This window comes from Pipistrellus hanaki (assembly GCF_964339955.1).
Source record: "Pipistrellus hanaki genome assembly, chromosome: 3".
In the NCBI taxonomy this organism is placed as follows: Eukaryota; Metazoa; Chordata; class Mammalia; order Chiroptera; family Vespertilionidae; genus Pipistrellus; species Pipistrellus hanaki.
In genome coordinates, this window is record NC_140505.1 from 34,745,834 (window position 1) to 34,762,056 (window position 16,223).

The window sequence follows — 16,223 nt, forward strand, 5'->3', positions numbered from 1 at the left end:
TGTTGTTCTTTTCTAAATCATTATCTTGCATGAGTTCCTCAATATACTATAAACTTAGTCATCTAGACCCTGAGAAAAAAATTGACTTTATTCAAATTAAAGCTAATAAAAGAAATAGCAATTTTTGAAATTAGTCCACAAGCAGGAGAAAATTTAGGTAACATTATAAAGAAAAATAGTTTCAGACTGGACGTGTTGACATGGGTTCAGTATCTGTTTCTATCACTTTTTACCTTGGACAAATTAATTAACTCTAGTGACCTTCACTTTCCTTTTCTATAAAATGTGTTTGATAGTATCTGCCCCTTTACCCACCTACTTACCTACCTGACTAATCAGAGATTAGCATTTAAGTATGTAAAGGAGTCTTGAAGCTAAATGCATTTTACAAATTCTAGTTGTTATGGCAAAGACAATCAATGAACAAAATATTCTTAAAGTGAGAGGCACTGCATATATGAAACTATATTTTATACAAAGTTACTTAGTACAGATCAATGCATAACAGGCTTTCATTCTCTCAGCTTTTCTTTCAAGTTTGTTTATTTCCCATTTGTTCCCATTGACTGTTAGATTTCTCTGCTTTTCTGCATGTGTTGGTATTCGCTGATGTCTGATCGTTCCTCCTGCATGCACAAGCCCAAAGGGGTAGTCAGTTCGCAGCCAACTTCAGGAACCTATATCTTACTTTGGACATTTAATCAGATGCATATTCTGCTTTTAAATTTCTGTGTGGTTAGAGCACCCATAAGTGGATATTAGTTTTATATACTATAATAACTTTGATAAATTTATAGAGTGGAATTTATAGCGGTGCCAATGTTTTTCAGTTTTATGAATGACACCATGTATCATGTTTGTCTTATAAACAACTTTAATTCATCATTATTATTTCTGTTTTCTCACAAAATAATATTTAGCAATTATCTTCAATTTTTATAATAATAAGTAGAGGCCCAATGCATGAAATTATGTGTGGTTAGGGTCCCCAGGGCTAGCCTGCAATCAGGGCCATGTTCTTCCTGTTCACCAGTCCCCAGTGCCACCCCACCGCCACTGATTGATTAGAGTCTGAGGGCTGGAGGAGGGACCAAGAGGTCTGCCTTCCACCCGCTTGCCAGTTCTCTCCAGGCCACTCACCCCGGTACCCTCATTAACCATCCCCTGATCAATCGTAGCCTAAGGGCTGGGGGAGGGATCAAGAAGTCCTTTGCCCACTTGCTAGTTGCTGCTGCCACCGATTGATCAGAGTCTGGCTGCCCTGATCGGGGTGTTGGGGGCAATCCAGCCCGGATCTGGGCAATTCGCTGGCTGCAGTGGGTGTCCTAGCAACCAGTCATTAGGTCATGATGGCCATTAGAGTGGTGATGGTGTTATGGTCTCTGGCTTTTTATATAGATAAATAGTACTAAGTGTATTAAGTATATACCACATGCCAACCCTTTAAAGAAATAAAATCATTTAATCTTCACAACACTTCAAGTATGTGCTATTTCCCCCCCATTTTACAGATGGGAAAATTAAGCCATGGAGAAGATGTCAGGAGGCAGGATATCATCACAGTTAAACATGCACACCCCTTTTTCAGAAAGACTGGGTTAATTCTCATTCATCTATTATTACCTGTACATCCTTAGACAAATCGCTTACCCTTTTTTGTGCGGTAGTTTTCCTGTCTGTAAAATGCTGAAATGATAACACAAAGAGAATTAAACACAGAATGGCATTTGAGGTTCTCTTCACCATATGCTTAAAAATCTGCCCACATATTTAGTGTTCATTTTCTTTTTTTCCATTATCAGTGATATTTTTAATGAGACCATCCTCTCAGAAAATACAAAGTACTATTTGATGATTTAATACCTTACATTTTGGCATTTAGTAAACTTGGAATCCAAAGACAGGCTCCGACATTTTAATTCTTGGAGCCTCCGATCCTTTAGTCTCTCAATGAGAAAGTAATTTCAAGTGAAACCCAGTTCCCAGATTTATTTCATTTTGGTTAAAACTATAGCAAGTGCCCGTTAGCACTCTGCAGGTATTAAGCCCCAAGTGGCATGCTTACATGATACACATTCCTTTTTATTATATTGCCACTTGGCTTAAATGTTCACTTCTTTTTCCCATTATTAAATGCAGTTACCAGCTAAAAATATAACATAAAGTTATTTTATTGCTAAAGCTATTACATTGTCTTAGCTTGAAGTCTGGAACAACTTTATTGAAATCCTAAAAATAAGAACAATAAAATGTTGCATGTTAGTTTAGCTTTTGAGAAGGTCATTGAGACAATAATAATGGATCAATATTGATTGTGCTTCTGGAAAATGATTTTTTTTATATCAAAAGCCCACCATAATTCAGCCTGCTCTCCTCTCTCTTGCCAGGCACCAGTATCTTCACAGTCTACGAGGCCGCCTCCCAGGAGGGCTGGGTGTTCCTCATGTACAGAGCAATTGACAGCTTTCCCCGCTGGCGTTCCTACTTCTATTTCATCACCCTCATATTCTTCCTTGCATGGCTTGTGAAGGTACTGTAACAATGTGTCTGTTTCCTAACAATAAAACCTGCGTTTTCTGACAGCTTCTGGAGATCTTTTGTTTTAGACTGAGATTGCCCTCTCTCATTCCCAGTCTTTGGTAAACGTGGTTTGTAATTTTCTTTCAGAATGTGTTTATCGCTGTCATCATTGAAACATTTGCAGAAATCAGGGTACAGTTTCAGCAAATGTGGGGATCAAGAAGCAGTACTACTTCGACAGCTACCACCCAGGTAGGTACAGTATCAGGTGATGATGTCACAACTCATTTAAGCAGAGACATTTCTATCTTCACCATCAATGGAACTTGTTGGAACTTGAGGGAGCCCTGTCACAATGGCCTTCTGCAATCAGACTCACTGAGGGACTTATTAAAAAAAAAAATAGAAGTGCAAGGACCCAAACCCTGAACAAACAATTGGGCCTTCAGAGTGATTTGGGCAATAGCACCTATACTTTTATCAGCTCCCTGAGTGGTTTTGATACAGAACTAGATGGCCACCACACTTTGTATGTACTTTTGATTTGATTCTGCCATCATTGGTTTTTAAAGATAAAACATGGAAACTGTGTAAGTTCCCATTTTTATAAATGTTTATTCATATATAAACAACATTGAAAACCAATACAATGGCACTTGTGTATAGAATTAGAATTTTTGGAAAATATATTTCATTCAGAATGAACCAATCACAGTATAGCAAATTATGAAGGCCACTCAACCCCAAATGTATGCCTATGATTTTTGACAAATCACTACATATTTGGAAGGCTTCTCCTCATGTTCCCAAGAAGTGAAGTGCCCTAGAATTTGACAAAAAGTATCAGGGCAGTTGTTACATGGGAGGGCAATTCAGATTCAATGACTTTGTTTTTGGCTTCGTTTTGTGTGTTTGTATTATGTTGCATGTGTGTGTGTTTAGAAAGAGAAAGGACAGGTTTATATACTATCTTCTTCTAGTATGAATCTTTATAAAAGAGAGAGAAAATAAAAATTTATGAATTGAGAATGAAATTATTTTAATGCCTTATAACTATTTTTTATAAGTTTGTAAATACTTTTACAGGTCTATTGGTACAAATGTATACATGAAAGATCCAAGGTACACATTTAATTTTGAAAAGCTTCAAATTATTCTTCTAATAAATATATGCTAATGCTATTAAACATGCTAATATTTGGGAAAGCCTTTGTGCAGCATCTTTATGATGCTGTGAAAGTTTGAATTATCTAGCCATTTCATTATAAATGAAATAGTAGTAATACTATTCAGTTTTGACAAACAACTATTCAGATTTCCATGAAAGATTCTTAAAACATTATCAGGGCTCTTTCACAGATGACCCTCCAAAGAGTCAACCACATCTAGTTCCTTTTCTTCTCTCATCTCTTTTAGTAAGCTATGAGAAATAATAAAGTTCCAAGTTCATTCTGACAACCTCTCAAAGGTGTTTTCTGCTATATATATGAAGAGAAAGATGGATGGATGGATGGATGGATGGATGGATGGATGGATGGATGGATAGACAGACAGACAGACAGACAGACAGACAGACAGACAGACAGACAGATAGATAGATAGATAGATAGATAGATAGATAGATAGATAGATAGATAGATAGATAGAACTTAATGGATCATAGAACTATGAGCTCAGCACAGAACTTACATCAGTGTTCCTGAGAGAAGACCTAACATGTCTTTAAAACCATATTATGCTTATTAAGTGAATCTTATTTATAAAACCACAGCTGGAAGAGTAGTGTTTGGAAGTGCCACCAAATTAGCCAGCAGTTATCACAGAAAGTGAAATGTGAAGAGACTGCCAGCAGAGTTGTCCAACGTTGTTTTGATGCAAAATTGTACATAATCTGGAGGAAGAAGCTGGTAATTCAGAGTTCTGTCAGATATGCATCTTGGTATTCAGTTAAGGTAATCACACAGAGAACTGTGAAAAACCTTCATTAAGAAAAATGCTGTGGCTGACGACCTGGTTGCTAAGCAACTGATGAAGCTCCTGCAGCAGCCTTTGGTGCAATACCATTTGGGCTGCCTGGAAACAGGCCCCGCCCCTCCCCACCCCGCCCAATCAGTCTGCAAGTGGGTGTGAAGAAGGAGAGACATCATTTGCCATGATTCTGTCACACTTGTGAAATCTGACAGAACTCTGTGCACAAAAAGTTCTCATTTAATGGTTTAAAACAACAAATCGCAAGTTTCTAAATCTAATAAAACAGATAAAGTTTAAGAAAATAAAATAAAGACAGCTGTATTGTAAAGCGCACAGCTGTTCAGAAATGAAGGCAGTTCTTGCCTTTTTGAAGGATTTGGAACACTTGCTGCTTTTCTATATATTATTCTCAGGGCTAATAGGGTCCAGAGCTTGGTGCACCTATAATATTTAAGTCTACAGATTTTCCCAGGGGGCTTTGTGTGTAAAAAGAAAATTATACACATCAATAGGATAAAGAAGGATCTTTCTGACATCTTAGGTGATTCAATAGGAATTTGCTCTGATGTGGACTGTTCTGAGACTAAAGAGAATCCCTGGTGAGAACTGTGTTGTATTTAAGTAAGAAGAGGCAACCTGCCTCAGAGTCACAGTATAGGAACAAATTACAGAAAAATTAATGCTAGAGGTCTTTATGGAGGCCATAAATACAAAATGTAACAGGTAAACAAAAGAGAAATGATGTGGACATTTTCAGGTTGGTAATCATTAATTTGCCTGAACTCTCGTGGGGATGGTGACATTTTATACCTGCATAATTATCAGACATGGGTCACTGTGGCCACATGTTCAGTTGTATGTTGGGTTAAAGTGCAAGAGATTCATACAGCCATGATATTATAGCCCTGTGTCCCTCAACAACAAGATTACTACCTATGCCACAAGTTTCTAAGGATCTCTCTCTTTCTCTTCCTCTCTCTCTAAAAATCAATTAAAATGTCCAAAGAACTTGAATGCATATATGCATAGCCCATGGACACAGACAGTAGAGTAGTGAAGACCAGGGATAGGGTTGGGGCAGGAGAAGGGGTCAATGGGGAGTAAAAGGGGACATATGTAATATTTTCATTAATAAATATTTTTTAAATCAATGAAAATGTCCTCAGATGAGGATTAAAAAAAAGCAAAAAAATTATTCTAGACATAGCAGTGTCCCTCTATTCCAGTCCTTTACTCTAATTCCTCAGCTATCTGCTGCTGCAGCCATGTGGACTTCTGATGGAGACTGATTCATGGTAAAAATGAGCTTATCTTACTTCGCCTGGAGTAGAACGAAAAGAACTGCTAAGACTTAGGGTCACACAAGGCTACGTTTTATTGTATAGTGATAAGAAACACAATGTTGATTGTTCTGGCAATCAATTCATACCTAAGTTTTATATATGAATCATGGTCTAATAGAGTCATATTATGGGATTGGTAAGTAAATATTCTGATTGTCTAAAGGAGTCATAATTTCTGGGTCTGTCATGATCTCTGGTTCGGCACGCTTGCTGACCCATGTTTACTGAATTATATGCCCTAATTAGAACATAAGAGCTAAGGACAGAGTTGATGTAGGATCAAAGGACATTTAGGAGTTCTTCCTTTGTAGTTCTGTGAACATGTCATTCTTAGAATTTGAGTATCTGCAATACCTAAACAACTTCTGTATGAATATGCAGTGCTGGGTTATAGTAGAAATCTGTATATGAAAAAACATACAATCAAAAATAGAAAGAATTTAATCTCCAAAAAATACTGTGTGCAACATTATGCTGAATGACAATACTTGAGTAAATATTTGTTTACTGTATTCCAAAACCATTGTTTTACACATGTATATACATCTTTAAAATAAGTGAGAAAGTAATTTAATCAAAGCAGTTTCTGGGAAGGTCTATTCTAGCATGACACAACAGTGGTCCTAATAAGAACCTGTGGCAATGGAATAATATACTGATCATATCTGAGAATTACATTTTGTAAGGCTGAGGTCATTGAATATTATTATTTGATAGTGAAATCAAGTGTACCAACTAATTATTTTGTGTTATATGAATGATTGCCTATTAAAAACCACAACTGATCTTGAAAGAATCCAAAAAGCATAAGAATTTCAAAATACATTTTAGATTTTTCTCTGCATTAATGTGTATTTGTATGTGTGTTTGTGTGTGTGCACATGCTACAAAGGACAGAAAGCTCCAAGTAGTTATGAAAAACTAGAGGTCCGGTGCACAAAATTCATGCATGGGTAGTGTCCCTGGACCTGGCTGGCAGTCAGGGCTGATCAGGCCTTCTGGCTGCTGGCTGGGCCTTCCTTCATTCTGCGTCTCCCCCTGGTGGTCAGTGCATGTCATAGTGAGCGATTGAACTCCAGGTCTCCTGGTTAAACTCCCAAGAGGACACTTTGCATATTAGGCTTTTATATATAAAGAATATTTCTCTCTCATGTAAAGTTGGAAGAGGTCATTTGGAGTTGGTGTGGTAGTCTCCATTGCCACATATCCTAATGCCTTGTACTTTTTGCTGCACTATGCATTGTCTCCATTCCCAAAGCTGCCTCATAGACTGAGTTGGCTGCTATATCTTTAACACTCACATCCATATTCCAAAAAGCTGGAAGGAAAAAAAAAGTAGAAAGAACATTTCTTCTTACATCTCATGGGCTAGTATGTAATTACATGGTTAAGATAAGTTTCAAAAAAGGAAACCTTTTATCGTGTGTGTGTGTGTGTGTGTGTGTGTGTGTGTGTCTTAGTGATCTCATAAAATTTTTCTTATTTTGGAAGACAGAGAAAAGAGAGATGGAGGGACAGCAGGCATCTCCTGTCCCTTTCCCCTAAGGACTTGAGTCCTTAAGGATTCCTTTTTCATATATACCATCATCTATGTCACAGAGCTACTGGTACCTTAACCAAGCTAAATGTTGTTTCATAACCCGGGGGACTCGAGAGAAATGGAACATGTTTGCATTTCCTTCACTTTATTTCACACAAAAAAGTGACCCTGAGAGAACACTTTTACAAAAATTAAATAGATTCGTTTGATTTTGGTCCACCCGAAAAGAAATAATTTAACAGAGAAAATTGGTCTGCTACTGATCAAAGCAAATGCATGCCCCAGGAATCCTTTGTGCCATGACAAGAGAGTACAGGCTGCATGTACAGAGGGGCTTTAGCTGGTAACTGACAGGACTGCTTTTATCCTTTCCTTTTGTCTTTTGTCTTTTTCTCCTTAAAAGGAGACTCCCCGAATTTTGACAGGAACTTTAAAAGGCACTTTAATAGGTTTGCATTTCAGCCAATGAATGTATTCTGAAATGAGCCTGTTCATAAGGGATGTGCTTAATTCTACCACTAAGAATGCCTTTTAAAATTAATTCTGAAGTGAGGAAATTCATTCAACCTGCCTCTCAGTCACAGCATAGAAACAAATTACAGGGAAATTAATGCCAGAGGTTTTATGGAGGCCATTATAGAGATAGAAACAGGAAAACTAACGGTAATGGGGTTTTTGTTGTCATCTCATATTTCTATCAACAATTCCCCTTTTGGACACAGAGTCAGATTAACATGAGGACATAGTATTGCTAAGATGTCTACTTATATGTATGAAATAGCAATTTTGGGCAGGAATAAAACAATGAGTGTTTGTTCTGTCTTTTCTTAGAAAAATAAAAATCCTGAATTTCACATTATCCCCTACCACCCCAACACACACACATGCACGCGCGCACACACACACACACACACACACACACACTCAGACACACCCCTAAGAAACTGAAAGTGGGAAATGTCTTCCAGCTGGATGTAATATTGACAGATGACTAATTTTTGAAATAGTAAAATATCCAGTAAGATAATACCCTAGGCATCCACCAACCTAAATATCCAATTCAATGGATGTCAGATTTTAGTATATGATATTAAGTATCCTGTCCTGAATTTCATCACTTATGTATTGTAAGCCAAAAGAAACTACCGTTTCCCTTTATTAATATGTTCATAAAACTTCTACTGAGCAGATTAATTTGGCCTAGTTAAAATAATTTCACAAAGTCCATTAAGCGACACATCAGACTCCTGTCATTAAAATAACACTAGGCTCTACACCTATGCCACATGTCCAATTCTTATATTATTTATCCTGAGAACATTTTTCTGTTAGCTCACTGAGAGGTGTCCACTAAATAAAGATAAAAATCCACCATTTCTAGTAAAAACACAACAACCACAATACTTTGGAATTCCAATTTTCATTTTCTCCCAAATTTAGTATGTAATAAGAAATATGATGGGGGCAAAATGCCTACTTTAAAGTCTTGTGGAAAAGAATATGTGGACAATTATATATAAAATATATATAGAACAGAAAGGACCTGATACATAATTAGTGCTCAATAATTGCAAGCTATTGCCATTATTCTTTTTTTTTTAGTTGCAGTAGATTCTACTTTTTATTTTTTATAATTTATCTTTATTGTTGAAAGTATTTCAGATGTCCCCCTCCCCATTGTCCCCTTCCTCCTCACTCCCACCCCCTCCCCAGGCCTTCACAACACTATTGTCTGTTCCATGGGTTATGCATCTATGCATATAAGCTCTTTGGTAAATTTATTCCTGCCCCACCCTCCTGCCTTCCCTCTGAGATTCCTCAAGTCTAGTCCATGCTTCTGTGTCTTTGGATCTGTTTTATGCTTTGCTTTATTTTGTTCATGAAATTCCACATATAAATGAAATCATGTGGTACTTGTCCTTCTCTGGATTATTTCATTTGTGTTACTATTGTTCACTTGTTTTCAGTGTTACGATGAACATAATTGAAAAGATTCGGGTTTTAAATATAAATCTGTAAGAAAGAAAATCTTTGATTAAAAAAATATAAGATGTTGGAGATATAAAGTGACAGTTCTCAGTGATCCTTATTCCGTGTCTCTGACTCATCTCCCTCTTTGTCTTGAAGATGTTTCACGAAGACGCTGCTGGCGGATGGCAGCTGGTAGCTGTGGATGTCAACAAGCCCCAGGGCCGCGCCCCAGCCTGCCTCCAGGTGCAGTACAATGCCAGTTTTTAAAACTCACTGTGACTTTTATTTTACACAAGGAAGCCCATAGCTCTCTAAGCTCTAGATCTACCCAAATCTGTGGTCCTGGAGTTAGGCACAGTGTTTTACTTCATCCTGTATTCCCAGGACCTACCGGTTTTTAGATACACAGTAGGGATTTGATAGCTATTCAATAAATGCATACAGGAAATAATAGTATGCCAGAAGTATTGAATCAGTGAAAAATGTTGTTGTCATATTAAATCATAAACAATACTTGTATTAATTCTCTATTTTTTCTATAACAATTACCACAAACTTAGTGACTCAAAACAATACAAATTTATTATTTACTAGAGGCCCGGTGCATGAAAATTCGTGCACTGGAAAGGGGTGGGGGCGTCCCTCAGCCCGGCTTGCCCCCTCTCACAATGCGTGAGCCCTCAGGGGCAGGAAGTAACGTGGTGATCAGGGGAAGGCGATGCTTCCATCACACCTCTGCTGCTGCCACTCAGGTAACCAGCATCATCCAGCCCTAGTTACCTGAGCCTCAGGCAGCCCTGGACAGCTGGGCAGCCACTATCAGAGGCTTGCCTGCATTTCAGATCCACTCTGAGTGGCTGGGCAGCTATATCCAAGGCTTGCCTGCACCTGGGGCTGGTTCTGGGCAACTAGGGGACTGAGGGTATGTCTGGCCATACCATGTCCTTCCATTCCCCAACCCCAGCTGGGCTAAAAGGACTGGGGGACACCAGTGGAGCTGAGGGGACTGAGTGCCACCATCTTATGGCTATGGGTGCCACCATCTTTGTGACAGCATGGTGGTCAATTTACATATTCCCTCTTTATTAGATAGGATAGTTTAACAGGTCTCAGGTGGGTTTCACTGGTATCAACAGGCTGCACTACTTCTAGAGATTCTAGGGAAAAACAGTTTCCCTGCCTTTTCCAGTTTCCAGAGTCTTCATTTTTAGGCTTCATGAAAGAGTCTGTGATGGTGTCTTCATAATACCCCCCAAATGGTTGAAAAGCCATCACATAATTTTGTCTTCATGAAGCCAAACTGGTTTAGTTGATTTTTTATCTTGATGTGGATTCAGGGGAAAAGGTAGGCAGCCATCTTTGTGGTCGTATACCCTAATACGTTACCCTAGTATTCTAACCAGTATTTGTTATATTCCATTCAGTGATTACAGAAATTTTTTAGAGTCATGAGGTTGCAAATTTGTAAAAATAAATAAATAAATAAATAAAAATTGTATAGGTCATCCAGTTTAACCTGCAACCCAAGAAATTTCTACCACAGTGTAGACTCTCAGATTTTAATATGCACATTAATCATTGGGGACCTTTTTAAAGATGCAGACTTTGATTCAGTATATATATGTATATATATATGATTCAGTAGGTATGGGAGAGGACTGAGATCCCTGCATTTCCAATATGCTCTCAGGAAACTGATGGTTCAGAATTCAGAGTTTGAGTAGCAAGGCTCCGGAATATTTTTGACAGATATTGCTGCCTTGGGGATGATTCTATTATTGTCTCTTCGTATTTGGTCATTCCAGCTGTCACATACCGAAATCAGTCATTCTCAGATAAAAGCCAAAGTAAACATAAATACAAAATTTCTCGGGTTTAAAAAAAATACCTAAACCAAAATGACATAGCGATAGAAAAGAAATTTTAAAATTTAAATACAAATGCAGGACCCAAAGAGTCTTATATTAAATATCTATATCTATCTATCTATATATACACATATATTTATATTTATATATAAACATATATGTACATATATTTATAATACACACATATATGTGTAAATATATACTATAATACTATGTGTATATACATATATATATGTATATATGAGTTTTTATCTCTATATAAATTATCTACCCATATTAAATAATATATAGTTTGGAAATTTTCAAGTTATAATACTACTTTGTGGCACTGACTCAACATAAACATTTTCCTTTACATTAATTTTTATAAGAAAATAAAAAATTGAAGGGTATGCATTTGGACTGTCCCACAGATACTAATATGAGTCTAAATGTAATGTTGCTAGACCTTCTACATTAAGGAAGCCGATAGCCAGTTTCACATATTGGATGAATTGAAATGAGTTGGAGTGGCCCCTTTCACTAGCAACTTTAAAGCTGGAGTTGCTGGTTTGAATATTTAAATTTAGCTACTGCACATACTTGTCACTTTAACTCTTAACATTTGAAAGTTATTACTTTGGATAAAGCAAAGCAATGGTGATTCCAGTATATCAAAATCTATTGCAAGGGATTATTTTAATGACTCTGTACCAAGAGGGACACATAGACATTCAGACCAAAAAAAGCTAATTATAATGACAGCACCAAAGTGAAGCTGTGACAGTTACAAAACCAATTTTAAAGACTTCTGACAGCCATGCCTAAAAGCTTTGTTTGGACCTTGCAGTAATAACAGTTTACTTAAGACATAAACCCAGAGCCAAGGAAAATAGAAAGAGAAAGTTGTGGCTTTTCTGTCATGCAAATGAAGTGGAAATCAGTTGAAATGAAAGGAGTATAGAAAAGGGATAATAGTTATGGAATTTGACTCTCACTATGCAAGAAAGATTAAGTAACAATGAAAATTCTAATGAGAATAGAAATTTGCCAACTGACTTGCTTATCTATGTTATGAAGGTCAGTAGTTTCTGCAAGTAAATTGACATGCATTTAAATATGTTGATTGGCAGTTCTGGAATTTGATTTTGTATTACCTCTAAAATAAAATCAAAGGCAAATGGACGTAGGAGTGACTCAATAGCCATGGAGACACAAAACCTTATTAAATGTCTGCTTTTCCAATGGCTCTCTCAAGATATTCGACATTATGACTTTTATTTATCTCGCTTGGTTGTGAACTCCATCAAATATACAGCATAATTAATTCTTTGACCTTGGCCTATTAATTTCTCACTCCTCACAGAATGGCACTTATTTTTTTGCTGCATATCTTTATAAAACACTTACAATATGCAAGCACTATTCTAAGTGCTTTATCAATATTTACTTATTTAAAATGGATGACAACCTTTGGAGTAGCCACTATTTTCTTCACGTTAGTGAAGAGAAAACTCAGCACAGTGAAGCACAGAGAGGCACACAGAGGTTTAAATGACTGGCCCAGAGCCCCAGAGCTTGTGTGTAGTGAGATGCCACACCATTTTTGTCTTACAGCCCATGCTGTTAATGACCACGTGATATCATGAATGGGGATGCAGAGACGGCACTCAGCGGTAGACCTCTTTTTCCCATTCCCAGGTTCTGCTTTAGTTAGCTTCTTATAGTCACAAGGACTGAAGAATTCTCAGGTCACATCCTAGAGGAAGGATATGTGCCCCTAAGTACTGAGAAGAAAGGAGGGATTATGGGGAAAGAGCAGCATGGTGGCCCTGGTCCCCGGAGAAGTGGGCACAGAGGGATGGGATGCCGTGGTTTGCTGTGCTCCTAGCTCCTTTCCACAGATCAGCTTCTCTCGTGCTGCTGCCCAGAGCCTTCTGCCACTACTCTCTCCTTTGGTGTACTCTATCTACCCCACAGCGGGAAGTTTGTCCCAGATTGGACGTTTAAAAAAAACAACCACATGTATTTATATTTTTAAATTAATTTTGACTTTCCTCTACATTGTGTCTCATATATATATACTCATGAATTATACTAAAGATGCCATTAAAATAATAATCATCTTTGCGATATTTTTAGATCACAAAGAATAATTTAACCAAAAAAAAGTGTGCCTTTATCTATCTACCTACTTTTTAAGTATTTTTTTTCAATTACAGTTTACATTCAATATTACTCTGTATCAGTTTCAGATGTACAGCAAAGTGCTTAGACATCATGTTCTTTACAAAGTGGTCTCCCAATATAATTATTACATAGGCATTATAATTTCTGGCCCCATACATAGTTACTACAATGTTATTGACATATTTCCTGTGCTGTAATGGACTTTAAACAGACTTGGGTACTAGAGCCTGACTCTGTTGTGTACTTGCTATATGACCTCATACAAATGACTTAATCTTTTGAGGTCACTGGAAAAAAAGAGCAATATATCCCATCATGTAAGGGCTAGGGTGGAGATAAAAGACATGAAATAAGTAACATAATTAAAGGATAGCCTGGAACATAGTAAGCATTCAATACATATTATGCTGTAAAATAATAGTCATTATTTTGGAGTGGTGAATTGGACTTAGACCAGACTGAGTTGAAAATTATGATTCCACCTGCAATACTTATGTGACAGTGAGAAAGTTATTTAACTTCTCTGAGACTCAGTTTCCTTCTCTAAAATTAGAGTAACTTCCTGGTGCTGTTATGGCATTAAATCAGTTAATTTATGTAAATGACCTACAATAGCTGCAGGCACATGGTGAGTATAAATGTAAACATCAGTTTTAATTGTAGTATAAATTTAAAAAAATATTTATATAAAGTATATAAAGTTTCAGTTGTTTGAGATAAATAAGTTCTATACAGCATAGTACTCATGGCTACCAATACTTTATTCTATATTTAGAATTTGCTAAGAGGACATATTTTATGTTAAGTGTTCTTATCAATAATAATAATAATAATAATAATAATAAAGGAGGTGGGAGAAAACTTTGGAAGGTGACAGATATGCTTATGGCCTTTCTAGTGGTTTCATGGGTGTATATACTTATCCCCAAACTCATTGAATGTATACAGTCAGTAGGTACTGCTTTTTTTATTTCATGTCAATCTTACCTCAATAAAGTGGTTTACACATAAATCATTAAAAATAATAATTTAAATAAATAATTTACAGAAGTAATAAAAAAGTAGAGCTTAGGTTTCTCCAATTTTTCCAGTTTTATGATTATACCTAAAATGTGTTTTTTTTAATATATTTTTACTGATTTCAGAGAGGAAGGGAGAGGGAGAGAAATATAGAAACATCAATGATGAGAGAGAATCATTGATTGGTTGTCCCCTGCAAGCCCCCTACTGAGCCTACAACCCAGGCATGTGCCCTTGACAGGAATTGAATCTGGGACCCTTCATTCTGCAGGCCAATGCTTTATCCACTGAGCCAAATCAGCTATGGCTATCCAAAATGTTTTTATTGCCCTAACTTGTTTGGCTCAGTAAATAGAGTATCGGCCTATAAATTGAAGGGTCCCAGGTTTGATTCCAGTCAAGGGCATGTACCTTGATTGCCACATATCCCCACTTAGGGGGTGTGCAGTAGGAAGCTGGGTGATGTTTCTTTCTCATTGATGTTTCTAACTTTCTATCCATCTCCCTTCCTCTCTAAAAAAAAATCAATAAAATATATTTTTAAATAAAATGTTTTTATCTTCAATAATATTTTCTCTTAACAGAATAAAGCAACAGTTGCTTTGTGATATTAGCTTTTTAAAAATAACATCTTCAGATAGTATTAAGAATAAAGCTACCTAACTCACCAATGAAAATTCAGATATGAGTTATATGCAAGTGAAATGAATATATTTTTTCCATTTTCAACTAAAAGTCTCCAATACTACCTCCTTAGTCATTTTGCACTGCCTGAAGACAAAGATTCCTTCGCTAACACTGTTCAGCAATGATTGACATCCATTGAGTTGTTATAGAAGCACTGCTCTGCACAGCAGCGTCTCACCAAGATGTTGCATGTCCAGGTTTTGGCACACAGTTATATTTAATCGTAAGGGTTATTTTTTGTTAACAGTTCCTCTGTTCTGCCTCCTCAGCAAATGATGCGGTCATCAGTTTTCCACATGTTCATCCTGAGCATGGTGACGGTGGATGTGATAGTGGCTGCCAGCAACTATCACAAAGGAGAGAGCTTCCGGAGGCAATATGATGAGTTCTACCTTGCAGAGGTAAGCTGCTCACTGCAGTAAAGGTACCTTTTATAAATGTGAAAATTAATCTCCATTGGTTAATTACTTGAGTTCAATCAAAGCTGTTTCTCAAGTGTTTCCCTTGGTCACTATGTTGCCTCATTTATTTTCTGTCACCATGAGCCTACGTATCTTCCCCACAGTGTGTTGCATCGTCAAGGTAACCCTCTGCCCTGGGTGTTTCTCTGGCCATCTTGTTGTTTTCCTATTCACCTCACATTCTCTCCCTTTTTCATGTTGCTGTAGTCCATTTCCTACTAAGTATAAACGAGTACAGGGTCAGAAGGCTGTAAACAAGCCAGCCAGCTCAACAGTACCAAGGACGGGGCTGGAGGGAAGTTGAAATAGATAGCACAATAATTTCTCTACTAGAGACTGAGCTGTTACAACCTGCACTAAAGATGTCAAGCCAGCAGCAGATATGTTTGTGATTTGATAAGCCTCTTCTACATACAAGCTATAGTTTTAAGGCAGTATTTCTTACTGTTTCAATAACTTTGTTAATATTTGATTCTTACATATTTTTTACTGCTTTCCAGAGACCACTATGTTTTGTCATGGTGAAAATTATTTCTAAAATATATCTTGAATTCAGTGATTACGTATTTATAGAAAAATTGATTGATGTACTGGTATATAACTCTTTAGAAACCCATTCATCATATAAGTGAGGAATACACATACTAAATAAATATACGAAAATATAAACTTA

General features: G+C 36.9%; 1 protein-coding gene across 6 annotated transcripts in view; it reads left to right on the plus strand.

Annotated features, from left to right (window-relative positions):
* The window catches only part of NALCN (sodium leak channel, non-selective), a 269,461-nt gene that overhangs the window by 87,045 nt on the left and 166,193 nt on the right, over positions 1-16,223 (plus strand). For all 6 annotated transcript variants that reach the window (XM_084880254.1, XM_084880257.1, XM_084880255.1 and 3 more), the window contains exons 8-11: positions 2,388-2,530; positions 2,668-2,772; positions 9,502-9,588; positions 15,359-15,490. In XM_084880254.1, coding sequence (XP_084736380.1) covers positions 2,388-2,530; positions 2,668-2,772; positions 9,502-9,588; positions 15,359-15,490 — 467 coding nt within the window. The remainder of the gene's footprint in view (positions 1-2,387; positions 2,531-2,667; positions 2,773-9,501; positions 9,589-15,358; positions 15,491-16,223) is intronic.